At 38.1% G+C, this 14,734-nt stretch overlaps 1 protein-coding gene and 1 pseudogene across 1 annotated transcript; one reads left to right on the forward strand and one right to left on the reverse strand.

Annotated features, from left to right (window-relative positions):
- Positions 1-859: 859 nt before the first annotated feature.
- LOC114724594 (amino acid transporter AVT1A-like) lies at positions 860-5,560 on the reverse strand (annotated as a pseudogene).
- Positions 5,561-9,613: 4,053 nt separating this feature from the next.
- Positions 9,614-12,992, forward strand: LOC114724593 (phosphatidylinositol 4-phosphate 5-kinase 5-like). Its single transcript, XM_028910967.1, has 8 exons — positions 9,614-10,818; positions 10,911-11,078; positions 11,246-11,411; positions 11,523-11,639; positions 11,720-11,913; positions 12,041-12,171; positions 12,274-12,346; positions 12,434-12,992. The coding sequence occupies exons 1-8, from the start codon at positions 9,614-9,616 to the stop codon at positions 12,720-12,722; spliced, it is 2,343 nt and encodes a 780-aa protein (XP_028766800.1). The 3' UTR covers positions 12,723-12,992.
- Positions 12,993-14,734: the final 1,742 nt, after the last annotated feature.

Raw genomic sequence — 14,734 nt, forward strand, 5'->3', positions numbered from 1 at the left:
CCCGCTCTTCATGCCTTTATGAACGGAACTGAGGAAGTATCATTTGATTCTTTATTTTACCTTTGCCAAAACTAATGATGTCCGAGGATGAATCAACTCGGAACGTTTTTCAACAAAATATTACGACTTGACGAGCCCATCAACGTTAGCAATCATCCTCTTTTTTTTTTTTTAATCACTAAATCAAGCAGCGGACCCTCACCTTGTAGACCAGAATAATCAGGATGTAAAAAAGTTCATTTGGATTTGGCTTCAGAAAAAGGCGTGAACTGAGGAATTTTCCTGTGCATTGTATTCAACAAGAAGATGAGTCTATTATGGCTGATCAAGTCGCGAAGAGGGTAAAGGCCGGATGATTTGTCAATCAACTCGGCACTTTCTTTTCTTTTTGTTTTTTAACGACACGATCACAGCTCAAGCCGTGCAAAAGTAAACTAAATTAGGGCACGTCGGACAGTTGAAATCTCTGCGCCTCATATAAGAGTCATTGATAAATCAAACATCAAGACTATATTGATCTGCTTGATAGGCAGATTAACATATTCCGGCAGCAGAGTGTTCTTCACTTTCACGTTTTTTTCCAATTCCATCACGGGTCATAGCCTCATAGGAAGAAGAGGACCCTTTCGCTCATAGTGATGATTCCTTTTCAGAAAAGCCCACGTAGCTTTCGAGAGAAAAGAGCTGGCTTATAAGCTACAATTACTAAATTGAAAGGGGTGGCCAATGGAAACATGCCACTTGTTTTGCTGCATTGCTACGATCCTCTACAAAGCTTAGGGTTATGAACTAGGTTCAAGAGTGATACAAAGGTATATATGGTCACAATAATCCAAGTGGCCTCCGGGTCACACACTGAAACCTCACTAGCACGAGTAGTTTAGATATGAAGGGGTTGAACTGTATGCTCTTAGTAGCTCTCCGCAAGTCTTTTCACCGAAGAATATGTTCCCAGAATTCCACTTACGACTCCCAACACTGCGATTGTGATGCTCAGAGCAACCTGATTATGTCAAGAAAAAATAATAGAATGGATTAGATGAAACTGAGCAATTCAACAGTTCGAAGTTAAGAATTTGGAACTGTTTCTGACAATAAAGAATTAGAGAGAAAAAGAGGGAGTGAGTGAGAGAAAAGGAAGAAGAGATAAATTCCAATTAGATTTCCTAAGTTTCAGGATAGAAGAGTTAAATTAAGATTAACCAATTAACTAAGTGTTGAAAGATAAGCTGCATACTAACCTGCGTTTTTGTCGCTTTTCCCCGCATAATTTTCATAAAACATAGAGCTGGCATTATGACAGCCTGGGAAGGAAGCCAAAAAAAAAAAAAAAAAGATTCAGCAACATCTCACTTGGCAGTTTCATGTGAAATTCCCACACTAAACACTGACAGCTATTAACAATAATAAAATAATAATAATCATCAAAGCAATAAGAGTCTAATTCATGTCAGATCAATGTAAACAAACATTATGGAGATATAGAGTTGCGAGGCTGTAAGCTGCAAAGAATCTAATGACATTAATAATGCATGTGACCATTTCACAAAATGAAGAAAGAACTACGTTTGAGGAAATTCAATGGCCACTTCTAGTAGTATTACCCATACACAAACTAGGAGCTAACGAATACAAGGCACTAAAATTTGCTGTGGCGCAGGTAATGTTTACTGCATGAATACTAAATAGAAAATAGTCAGCTCAATTAAGAGAGACTATCTATGAGCATCACAGGCACTGGTTCCGAGTGTGCTAAGACCTAGCTTCTCACAAGCATCTGTTAAAGTAGCATAATCTGTGAAATCCTAGAGGAACAGACTGGCTTGCAAATACATGGCTGGGTGAAAAAGCTAGATTTTCATTGTATTTGAATGGCAGTCACTTTCGAGAACAAGTTACAATGAGAAATTAAAACCTTAGTTTTCCTTCAACACATGACTTATTTGTTGACAATGAAGCTTTTTGAATCTACAAAGTATTCTAAACGTCGTCAGACATTGGCTTTCCCATACACGTTTAACTGAAACATATGCTTACCACAAGGATACTGAGTACAGAGCCGATTAGAGCCATCACAAGTCCTGAAATTATAATAAAACAAGTAAGATTTCATCAAGCACACTTTACGAGCATTGACAATTTAAACATTTCTTCTTGCATTGGATAGCCCAGGCAATCATAAGCATAAGTTATCTGAATATTAAAAGCCCACAAAACTAATATTTCTATCCTTGATAGTTAATAAGGAAATTTCCCTTGAGCAAAATGGATGAAAGAAAAAAAAATCGACAATGATAGGATTTTGTTCAGTATCCGTTACTGATTGGGATTTTATACGATAGAAATTTTTGTATTACAAAGTAAAGTTTGTAACTTACCGAAGAAAGGAATCAGAAAGGCACAACAGACTGTAGATATAACAAGCGCTGATCTAAGTGTAATGAACACCAATAGCTATCCACAACTCTGGCAGGTAGCAACTCCTCTATACTTCTCGCCAGCGGGTTCATCAACAAAGCATATTTTGTGAACGGGTAATACCTGAAAGAGCAAAGAAGAATAATATAATAACTATAATCCCCAGAAACGTCCAAAAGCAAATAACGATTAGAAGCTCAAAGACTTCGCACTCACTGTGGTCCACAATGCAACTTTAGAGACAAAGGAATGTGGCGGCATATGTTCAGTGTTATCTGAGACAAGGTGGCTTCACCAAACATGAGATATCCCATGACTGCAACACCTCCATATACTAAAATACACAGAACAAAGCTGAACACATGAAACCAATAGTGAGTTAATCAGGTGTTGGTAAACAAAATTTCTAGCAAGTGCCAAAGAATGTTCTGTACCATATAATTAAGGCGCTGGTGAATTTGGTTTTGTCAGCCATGGACTGGTAAATGTTTGGAAAAACTGAATGTCCTGAGTAGCAAAACCCATAGATACCAATAGCAAATGGAATGCCACTCCAATTCACAACTTGACCTGGGTGATGGAACCCAACATCCGTTGTTACCCCAACAAGAAACACACAAATCACAATAAGAATCGTGTTGCAACAACCCCTCCAGCTGCAGAATTATTCAGAAAGCTGTGATAAGTGCATGCTAAATTAGGAGCATTTAAAACAAAGAAAAATCTTCCTCAGAATTTGCAAAACCTGAAAGATACGAGATTACGCGAAGGTCCCTTAACCAAACAGTGGGGAGGACAATAAGTGCGGTCAAAATTCCAAACAAGTGCATGGAATCCAGCTGGAAAACCACCCCAATCCAGGAACGTTCCAGGAAACAGCCTAGTTAGGTTATCTCCCTCCAAGATGATGAACTCCACACAGTATGACTGCACTCAAGAAAAGAGGTCTCTACACAACAATCATACAGAGTAAAAGAACATGGTATTATTTCATATCTAAGAAGAATGATAACAATAAGAACAGATTCAGCACTTACATATAAATCGGTGTACAAAATAATCTGCAAAAAGATCCAAAAGGGAAAATATTAGTAAATACTGGATTATGAAACCACCATTCCGTGTATTTTATAGCAATTTATTTCAGCACTTGGGATTTTCCACTCATGCATAATACATATAGAATTTAGATGAAGCACCAATGGTAGAAGGAATGACACATCACGGAACATATCATTATCTTAAAATAATCTGTAAAAGGATCCAAACACGACAATATTAACGGAGTAGCAAAACCACCACACTCTGCCTATTTTAAAAGCAGTTCATGTCAGCACTTGGGATTTTTCTCGCTTATGCATAATACATATAGAATTTACATTGAACACCAATGATTGGGAAAATGACGTGTCATGGAACATGTTACAATCTTAAAATGTAAATAAAACAAGGTATAAATGATAAGGAAGAACTGGAATCATTCAAGAGTAGGCCAAATAAAAGAAGTAGAACACCTCTCACAGGCACTAATAGATTTAGAGGTTATAATATAAAGCTAGAAATGAGCAAATAAAGATATGCGAAGCAGTGCCACAGCCAAAAACAACACAAATCCCAGTTGACACTTCAGACTGCCTCATAAGCATTGCTTAGCAATTAAGCATATTTAAATAACTAAACAAACTCACAGATATGGCAAGACGGCCTGCTCTTCCGAAGGCTGCTTCTCCAATATCTGGATATGTTAGGATGCCTTCTCTGCTTTCAAAGCAGATCTCATAAGTGTGGCTGTGTAACAACATACAACTGCAAAAAGAACCAGCACCAGCAAACTTGCCCATCCAGCTTGTTTCACTGTATAGGACGTGGACAGAAGGCCAACTCCAGCCATCACGTTAACCCCTGCCAGGTACAGAAAACACCTTGGGGAGTGATTAAGTCGAAACAGAACGTGAGAAAGTGGGAGTTCTTGGATGCAAAGGATGAACCAGATAAACAGGAATTCATCATAAAGCTCTTAACAAGGTTTTTAAACCTAAGGTTAACCTCTCATTCGTTTACACTGACAACCACTAATGTCGCAACAAATCGCTGACTCACTGCGACGAAACAACTTACCATTGAAAACTGTTTGAGTGAGGCTACATCCTTGACCAATGGGTAATTCTCCAGTAAGTTGCTTTTGCAATGAAACTCCCTCCAACCATGACGATTTCTTTTGAATCAAGTCTTCATGATCAGATAATAAAGGAGTCTTTCCATCTAGGCTTAAACTACTCTTGGAACGATTGACAAAACTTGAATATATCAAACTCGGTGTTCGGAGAACAGCTGCTCCAATATTCGGCGATGCAGCAATTGTGTATGAATCGACAGTCTCTCTATCATAAGAAATCCAAGAATAACAAAAAAGAAAAGGCACCAATCAGTGAGTTAAAGCGGAAGACTAGGTTCATCAGGTTTGCTGAAATAAGTGAAAAAAACTGGACATCAAATGCGAAAAATAATTCTAACGCCTCTTATTAAGTAATCTAAAACATCGGTCCCCCTCCGAATTCGTTATTCTCATCGGGGCCCATAAAATGCTTCACGAGTACCGAATATCAACTTAATGAGCATGATTCGAGGAATTTCAAGGTTTCTAAAATGCATTGTAAAAAAACGGTATTGAGAAGTTATCATGGGGAGATAGATGCACAAAGAGACAAGTCAGAGAAGACTTTACTTGTAACTCTGGGGCCATTGCTGCGATGAGAAAGTGTCAGGCCCACCATTGCCGTCGTCGTCGCTTCCGCTGTCACTACTACTCTCAATGACAAGCTTGGTAGATTCATCGTCATCGTTGGCATCCTCTTCGTTCTGATCGAAGAAAAACTCGGCATCTTTCTGCTTCTCGTCGCTAGCCATCGCAGATGAACTTTTTAAGAGAAACCAATTAAAAAAAAAAAAGACGCAGTTTTGAAGAACTCCAAACAGAAAAGCGGAAGATAAAAGTAAAAACGAAGCAACGCGGAAAGGAATATAATGCCTGATAACGGATCAGTAATATCGAGAGCAATGAAGGCATACATGTGGGTGCAGACAGAATTCTAGAACGTCGGAGAAGGCAAAGCTGGCTATTGGCGTTTGAGAGCTGGGAGACTCAAGTGGTTGTATTGTATTGTGAGCCGCGAATTATAGGGAAGGAGGAGCTGAGGTGGCGGTTAGTTATCATCAGCGGGAAATCAAATCAGTGGCGACAGAAGAAGACAAGCCTGTGCGTACGCCCACGCGCTTAAACAAATGAGCGTTCTTTGATCCGATCCGCCTCTTACGCTACTTGCCTTGTTCGATTTAGCTACTTCCCATTTATATCCTTGTATTTTTTTACTAATTATGACATCTTGTTTGTATAATCAAAACGGAGGTAGTACATTCATGCCTACGTTACCTTGAGCTGCACAGCTTATTTTTTTCAATCAGGAGTCCAGACTAGTTAATCTTAGCCCCCGATTCTTCCTATGAGTTGGCTTGTTCGCTCAAGAATTTTTAATTCTTTTAATTAGGGAATTTTTTTAATGATTGTTGGCTGGTGATGAATAGTAGGGGAAGATGATAATGTTTTTCTGGTGGATGTCCTTATCCCATCTGCCATCAACCGGGGAAGATTCACGAGATCAAAAAGTTATCCCGTCTCAATGTTCAGAATGGGTTCATTTCATCCCAAATCTATTATGAACATCCTTGTTTTTTCAATGTAAAATAGAAAAATATATATTAAATTTTAGTTATTTAATAATTAATACTACATTCATTCTTTATACTTAAGTAGATAAAAAATTAAATTAGTTATTTTAATAAATATTTTTTATTATATTTAAATAATCAAATCTATTTAAATTTTTTTTTTAAAAATTACTACAAAAAGAGCGTAGAAAGGTATCTTTTATAGATAAGTGTGGAAGGTGGAAGGGAAAGAAGGATGGTTGAATTTATAATGGCGGCCAGAATACCTTAATGATCGTATATAGTGTTAAGTTTGTTATATTTCGCATCGCCCATGTGTCGACAAAATTACTACCCCTTTCATGTCGCCTTGCTTCCAATTTCTACGACTTCCTCTATCGCCCCCCCTATTTTCCCAATCATAGCCAGTCTCACCCGTCCTCACTCGTTGGGATTTCAAATTGGCTGTGTAAAAAAAAAAAAAACACACAAAGTCCATTCAAATAAGTTATGATGGATTAATGAGCCCCATCATCAGAAAAGTCCCACTGGTAGTAATTTTTTATTCACTTGCCATATATACTTTCTTCCCCCTTGAAAGCGTGTTTGTTACATTTTTTCTAGAAAGCGACTTCCTTATCGGTTTATCAAAGCCCACGTCGAGGCACGGTTGGCCATTCTCTCCACTTCTTCTCCCATCCTCTTCCCTTCCGCTACTCTTTTTTTCCCTCATAACTATTAGATCAAAATTTCAATGGTCCAGATTTAATATTTACAATATTTTATAAAAATAAATATAATTATAAAAATAGATAAATAAATTTAAACTGTAAAATCTAATTTGAACAGCTAATATCTACAGACTATTATTACAGAGCAATTTTTTTCAATTTTTTAATTACAGTTGTTAATGTTTAGACCATATTTTAACAGTTTAAATTTATTTATTTTTTTTTAATAATATTATTTTATAAGATGTTAAATCTGGACTATTGGAATTTGATCCATGGTTGTGAAGGATAAAAGAGGATAGTGGAGGGAAGAAGGGAGAAAGTGGAGATCCAAATCCGAGGCTCCAGGCTTAATATTAAAATCATTGTGATGCGTGTCACTCCGCCAAATCTGGGCTTTCACTATTATTGCCTGAAAATAAATAAAAGCGAGCAATTAAAGCCAGATAATCCAACGAACTTCATAAATACGAATAAATAAAGTGATCAGCGAATTTTGACTGTGATAGCGATCCATGCCACGCATCTCAAGTACCTGGCACTGAATTCTGAAAAGTGGAGCATGTGTCTGCCGCTGCCTACTATAGTCTGCAACAATGAAATGGATGGCTAACGAACTCGTTTAACATCCTCGAGATTTTATGACACATTGAATAATCCAAACATCTTTTCACACATACACGTCACTTGCTGGATATAAATTATAGTTAAATTAAATATTACACGTGCTATCTGTATATCACTGAACTCAAGGTGCTCATGGAGTGAGCGGTAATTAAGTTTAGCCTTTTTTTTTTTTTTTGCTGGCCACTGTATCTTTTTATTAGAAGCCATCCGTTCCAAGTATTGTTGATATTAAATATATTTACCTTTTCAGCAAGAATTCAAAGTTTGTGTCGTCAAGTCATGAGGAACTAAAGCAAGTTCTTCAAATATACCCAACCCTGTCCGGGCTTGGTCTGTAGAATAAATATACAAAAAACAGATTCTTGTTTGAAAGAATTACAATAAGGGCCTAGAAAAGGAAAATAACTATCAACAAATCCCAATGACTAGTTAAAAGTTGTCATTTTCTATTTTAAAATTTGTGTTATATACTGTTTAGATCTTTATTGGAATTTCTTAATAATTACATTTTTTTTTGAAACTTGATGGTAATTCTCGCTCCTTGTCTTCGGTTGCAACAAATAGGGCTTTAAAGCAGGCCTTTCTTTGAACGCTATCTCCAGAGTCTGTATCAATTAAAGGACTTTTCACTTTATTGGGCCCTAAGTCTCTCGGGTCCCTTGAGCTATCAACACCCAAGCTTCGCTTCCCCTGGCCCCAAAAATAAACAAGTAAAAGTTCCCCACCCCCACGATATAAGACTAGTACCAGTATTCATGGCCCAAAAAAGGGACTAGTGCGAGTATTAACTTGAGAGTTTATTAATATTAATATTCATATTAATATTTGCTTTTGGATGATTGTATGGGATCTGATTCCCCTGAGTTTTAATTTTTCTTGTTGGGCTTAGCCCTCTTTTGTACCAAAAAAAATATTAATATTCATATTGACATAGAAGGGCTAGTCCTTCACAAGATAGCGAACTAATATTCGAATCCTTATTGAGAGAGGTGTCCATATTTAGTACCTGACAGTGTCTCAATAGGATTGTCTCCAACAGGAAGATACCTATGTTTCAGCAAAAATATCAATATTGATATTGCATATGAATTTGAGACAAAACACAGTTCACTTCCACCGAGAAAACAATCCAGCGTTGAAAGTAGTTAAAACGCCATATTTGGCCTTATCTCCGAGCATTCAATGAATGAACCTGATCCTAAACTGATCATGAACCCCCTAGACCACCCATTTTGTCGCACCCTTCCAAGAATATAGGAAGATTTTAATGGTTTAATCAATCAAGTTAATCTAGTTAAATATTTAAAATCTGTTTAACAAATAACAGCCATCCGATTAATATGATTCCCAAGTCAGTTTATTTTGTAACGACAGGGTGTGATTTGTTTTCTTTTTTTCTTTTTATTTTTACCCGTTTGTTCCCTTTATTTTTGTTTTTCCAGCGGAACCCGCCAAGGAGATTAAATAATCAAATCAGTACTTGAAAATTCTCATTTGGTCAGAATCATCGGTTGGTTATTATTAAAGAAACTACATTTTTCTTTTTCTTTCTTTTTTTTCCCCCCATAGTCTGCTTGCCTGAATTGGAAAATTTGTTGATGGACAAAGGCGAAAAAGAATGGGAAAATCTGTTGGAGAATCCAAGGATAGTAAACAATCATACACTTTGATTTAGCGCTGGACTCCCCCACACATGTCGTGGTTCTTAGAGGTTGTAGGACATGAACGAGTCTCTCCCTCTCAATCGCAAAAATGCAATTACAAACATCGGAGGAGAAACTGCACGACACAATTCCTAACGTTTTGATTTCAAACAACTCAATTCATTGGCTTGGCCGGCAAGGCAAACCAGAAATTCGACGGGCAATGTGGTGATCATTCCCCGGGAGCATAAGAAATTTGAAAATATCACCACGAAACAGAGAGACCCATATAATTCTGACACTCCCCTTGAATGTTCTAGCATTGGTGGAACATCACAGGCTTGTGATGTTTCTGATTCCTGATTCATCTTGGTTGCGTGGGATGTGTGAAATATTCCTCTTAATTAAATTTCTTTACTTGGGCAGCTATGATTTTCCTTAGACAAGCTTAGATTTTAGCAAAAAGACAATTTCCAGGAGTAGAGAGAAATGATTGGTAGAGAAAGCGGAGTTATGAAGGCATGGGAATTCACAGTTCGAAAGACGCAAGCTGTTGCGAAGAAGCGAGCGAACAGCATATTCGGGTTAGGCGCAATGTACATGGCTCACTCAGACGAAGGAAACCACCACGAGGAAAACCCAGAAGCGTTCGAAATATATCTCGCCGAGAAGGTTCTTCCTAATGGAGACTACTACAAGGGCCAATGGGCAGATAGTTTCCCACATGGCCAAGGCAAATACTTGTGGACTGATGGGTGCATGTACGTGGGAGAATGGTACAAAGGCAAGACCATGGGAAGAGGAAGGTTCAGTTGGCCCTCAGGAGCCATATACGAAGGCGAATTTAAAAGTGGGTACATGGATGGAACAGGAAGCTACACAGCCCCTAATGGCGAGACCTACAAAGGACAATGGAGTATGAATCTAAAGCACGGCCAAGGAGTGAAGTGTTTTCTGAATGGAGATAGGTACGAAGGAGAATGGAAACGAGGGCTGGAGGATGGTCAAGGGAATTACGTTTGGAAGAATGGAAATCAGTATTCTGGAGAATGGAGGAATGGATGCATATGGGGAAAAGGGTCGTTTGTGTGGACAAATGGGAATAGGTATGATGGATATTGGGAAGATGGTTTGCCCAAAGGAAGTGGGAGTTTTCAATGGTCAGATGGTAGTGTGTACGTGGGCAATTGGAGTAAAGATCCAAAAGAACAAAATGGAACGTATTATCCAGCAGGGTCATCACAGGAGGCACATTTGGAGTGGGATCCTCAGGAGGTGTACAATGAGTTGAGTGAGTGTCAGGTTTGCCCAGGAGAGAAGGTTTCGATTTTGCCGTCTCAAAAGAAGCTTGCAGTTTGGAGATCCACGAAGACTGGGGATGGCAAGCCAAGAAGAAGGTCAGTGGATGGGAGGGTAAGTGTGGGTGTTGAGAGGCCATGTGATAGAATGAATTTATGGGATGGTGGTGTGGAAGTTCCTGCCATTGATGCTGATGCCACTTGTGATTCAACTCCTACTGCTGTCAAAGCATTACATGAGGACTTGATAAACATGCATATAGTTGATGATGCTATTTCAAGAGGGGGCCCACTTCCCAAGCTCAAAGCTCCTAGGAAATCTAAGAGGCAAGGAGAGATCATATGCAAAGGTCACAAAAATTTTGATCTCATGCTCAATTTGCAACTGGGAATTAGGTATTATTTTCATTCTTATATTGGTGTTTGCTGCGAAATCTGCCATGTTTCTGTTACATATATGGGTTTTGTGGTGTTTGAACTTTGAACAGACATTCTGTCGGAAGACCTGCCCCTTCTGCCTCGCTTGATTTGAAACCTTCGGCTTTTGATCCCAAGGAGAAAGTTTGGACAAGATTCCCCCCTGAAGGATCCAAGTATACTCCACCTCATTCATCCACAGAGTTTAGATGGAAGGATTATTGCCCTGTAGTTTTTAGGTATGGGCTCTTTTCTGCTTGCTCTTTTGGACAAAAATGATACCAACTTCTTAAGTTACCAATAATTCATATATTAGTTCATGCGTTCTAGTTGCCCGTCTTAAATATGAACAGTCCTCTAATCATCAACATATGTAACTTGGTCTCCCATTATAATCTGTCCTCAGGACTTTAAGGAAGCTATTCAAGGTGGATCCAGCTGATTACATGATATCCATATGTGGAAATGATGCCCTTCGTGAATTTTCCTCTCCTGGTAAAAGCGGCAGCTTCTTTTACTTGACCAATGATGACCGTTACATGATTAAGACAATGAAAAAAGCTGAAGTGAAAGTGAGTATTGCTCAAGCTGTACCCTACTTGAAATTGATGAGGATTGAGGCACTTTTTTTTTTCTTTTTCTTTTTATTGACTTATTTGGCTGTGTTTGGATTTCAATTGTAGGTGCTCTTAAGAATGCTTCCAGCCTATTACAACCATGTCCGATCCTTTGAAAATACATTAGTGACTAAATTTTATGGTCTGCACTGTGTAAAGTTAACTGGAGCTGCTCAGAAGAAGGTGCAATTCTTATTATTGCTGTGAAGATGCAGATTAGCATATTCTATAAACTTATCAGACATTGTATGTGATTTTTTCAGGTTCGATTTATCATAATGGGAAACCTATTCTGTTCTGAGTACACCATCCATCGGCGCTTTGACTTGAAGGGTTCTTCACTTGGCCGTATCACAGATAAGCCCGAAACAGAGATTGATGAAACCACCATCCTTAAAGATCTTGATCTTAATTTCATATTCCGACTTCAAAAATCTTGGTTTCAGGAGTTTTGCAGGTAACAGAAGATTTCATTCTTTTTCTCCATTCTTTTTTTTAAATATTTCAAAGACAATAAATGTTATTTGCTTTTTCCATCCTCTAATTAATTAGACTAAGCACGCTGGTCATGTTTTTCCCCACAGGCAAGTTGATAGAGACTGTGAGCTTCTGGAACAAGAGGGGATAATGGACTACAGCCTGCTAGTGGGTATTCATTTCAGAGATATATCAGAAGATGGGGACCTTATTCCTTCAGAGTCTTGTAATCCTACAGGTGGTTCTATTGTATGCTTCTATGAAGTACTCTGCAACATTTTTATGCAACGTTTATATTCTGCTGAACTAATAACGAACCTGTTACTCTCTTCAATCTCAGGTGATACGGAGGGCGGTGGAACTCCTCGCATGTCAAGAGCAGACATGGACCAACTTCTTCTAGATCCTTCAAGGTAAAATTTATGTTAAAAAATGTTGTCTTATGCCATAAAGACTACACTCATAAATGTGCTTATAACAACGCAATGGGGTATTTTCAGGTGGGCTAGCATCAAATTGGGTGTGAATATGCCAGCTAGGGTGGAAAGAACGGTGAGAAGAGGGGATTGTGAATTACAGCTTGTTGGAGAACCAATTGGAGAGTTCTACGAGGTTGTGTTGTTTTTTGGTGTGATTGACATACTCCAAGACTATGACATAAGCAAGAAGCTTGAGCATGCATACAAGTCCTTTCAATATGATCCAACCTCAATATCAGCGGTTGACCCCAGACAGTACTCAAGACGTTTCCGTGACTTCATATTTAGAATATTTGCCGAAGACACTTGAAGAAACACATCAACCATCTCTTCACTCTTTTTATCCTCCCATGCCACCCCCTTGGACTCACTTCAAAGCCTAAAGTTTCAAAACTCTAAGTTTTCAATCAGTTGGGTGGCCAGACGTGACTTGGTATCTCACTCCTTCAGACTAACTTTCCTTCAACTATTCTTTCATTACATTCATTTTATGTATTATATGTAGTGGCTATGTCATATTTCTGAACAAGCCAGGGAACACACTCACACGTGTTGGCTAATTTGACAGAATACCTATAGACTTTCTGACTAATTCATCTTTACTCGTAGATGCATAAGAGGGTGATGGGGAGTTTCAACATTTGTATCACTTTGAATTGTACATAGGAGAATTCAAATGGATAAATTGATGTATATGTTCACTTTTTCACTTCTCTGCTTCTTTCTATAATCTATTTGCGTTGTATCATCAGAACTAGGCAGATTCTTTTGTATCAGCTGATTCTTTCTGTGATGATAAAAATCGATATAAATTGTAAAGATGGTGTTTGAGAACAAAGAAAACCTTGAAAAGAACACTTGCGGTTGGCTGGGTATCTTTCAATGTATGGTAAAAGGATGTGATAAATTGGCTTGTGGACCATACTTTTTGGTGATGAAACTGTGGAGGCAAAACAATGAGGTTGACAGCAATAAGAAAAAGAGAAGCAAATTGAACACCAAAATCATCCATTATATGCCCTTAGGAGTCAGAAAATGAAAAAGACAGCATAAATTGGTTATTCCTAAAGAACAAAGAAGAGAGGGTCAGTTGGCTCTAGGACCCCCAGAAAAGCCATTGGTTTTTCTCATAACACACAAACAACCATCAGTTTCTTGTGTCGCCAACGCTTCCAAAATAATTCTTCAATTCATTTCTTTTGAAGAACAAACAATGTTGAACTAAAACACACACACACACACAAAATTAATGGGTTGGTGCTGTTTAAAACTGCAACCGTGCTGCTATTTTAACTTATAACAAATCTGCAAGTTGAGCTGAAAGTCAACTAAGCATCAGAAAAAGCACTACACCCGTTTGTTTTCTTTCAGTGACGCAAAACTCCCTTCACACATTAACATTTTAAAATAATGAAGATTTTTTTTTTTGGGGGTGGGGTGGGGGCTTACGTCTTTTGCGATTAAAATATCACAATTTCTGGATATTAATCAACCTCTTGTACATATAAATTTGATAGCTAACTCATATCCACATAATTGGATGACAGATACGTACAAGAGATACGTTGCGTCTTCCAACTATCCCACCCATTAGTTTTATTTCCTTGTCATTTTCCAGATTCTGAGTAGAAGCATCAGATAATCCTTGTTGAGATTTATAATTAATCGAGCTGTGAATCAGTTAACAATGGAGGGAGCCCATATGCGTATAAAAAGCTACTGAGCAAAAAAGCTTTTGCAAGTTACGTTCTAAAAGGTTATCTGATATTTCCAAAAACTCTAAAATCAGTAGCCAAGTTCACCACACCAATTGATATCCACGTGACCGTGTCAGTGAATACCTGACATTGTTAACACGTGGATACAAAATTAGTGAAACTTTTTTTTTAAAATTTTTTTCTCTATCAAGTCGAATTTGAAGGGGAAAAGGATAAACACAAGATTAATAAATAATAATATTAATTAATCCGGAAACATATAAATGCAAACTCAAACGCCGATAACACGTGAGTGGAGCTCGTGTCAGCCGTCTTTTGGCGGGATCAAAGGGGCGGTTCGTAACGGACAAAAGGAGAGGCTTTTTTTAATTGTGTAATTGCTGATAACAGCGTTGCTCCGATTCCGCTACGTGTAACTCCGAGATAGTGTAATTTTTTATTCTGTCTTGATGCTTTTTTTTTTACTTCTAAATATTGCTGCCCCTTCCAACAAGCGATGGAGATTCTTGGAAGGAATTTCCCCGGAGGAAGTATCAGGTGCACCCCCGCTTCACCAGGGCTCAATCCCTATAACGTATCCGATCCCCTAAAACAGAAAAATTCT

The sequence above is a fragment of the Neltuma alba genome, unplaced genomic scaffold, assembly GCF_004799145.2.
Source record: "Neltuma alba isolate B1F8T4 unplaced genomic scaffold, ASM479914v2 tig00012192_pilon, whole genome shotgun sequence".
NCBI lineage: Eukaryota > Viridiplantae > Streptophyta > Magnoliopsida > Fabales > Fabaceae > Neltuma > Neltuma alba.

Excerpts from the sequence above, each read along its gene's own strand:
- LOC114724593 (XM_028910967.1), top strand. The coding sequence starts at position 9,614 with ATGATTGGTAGAGAAAGCGGAGTTATGAAGGCATGGGAATTCACAGTT. Across the intron at positions 11,914-12,040 it reads TGGTTTCAGGAGTTTTGCAG|GCAAGTTGATAGAGACTGTG; the intron begins GTAACAGAAGAT and ends TTTTCCCCACAG. Across the intron at positions 12,347-12,433 it reads CTTCTTCTAGATCCTTCAAG|GTGGGCTAGCATCAAATTGG; the intron begins GTAAAATTTATG and ends GGGTATTTTCAG.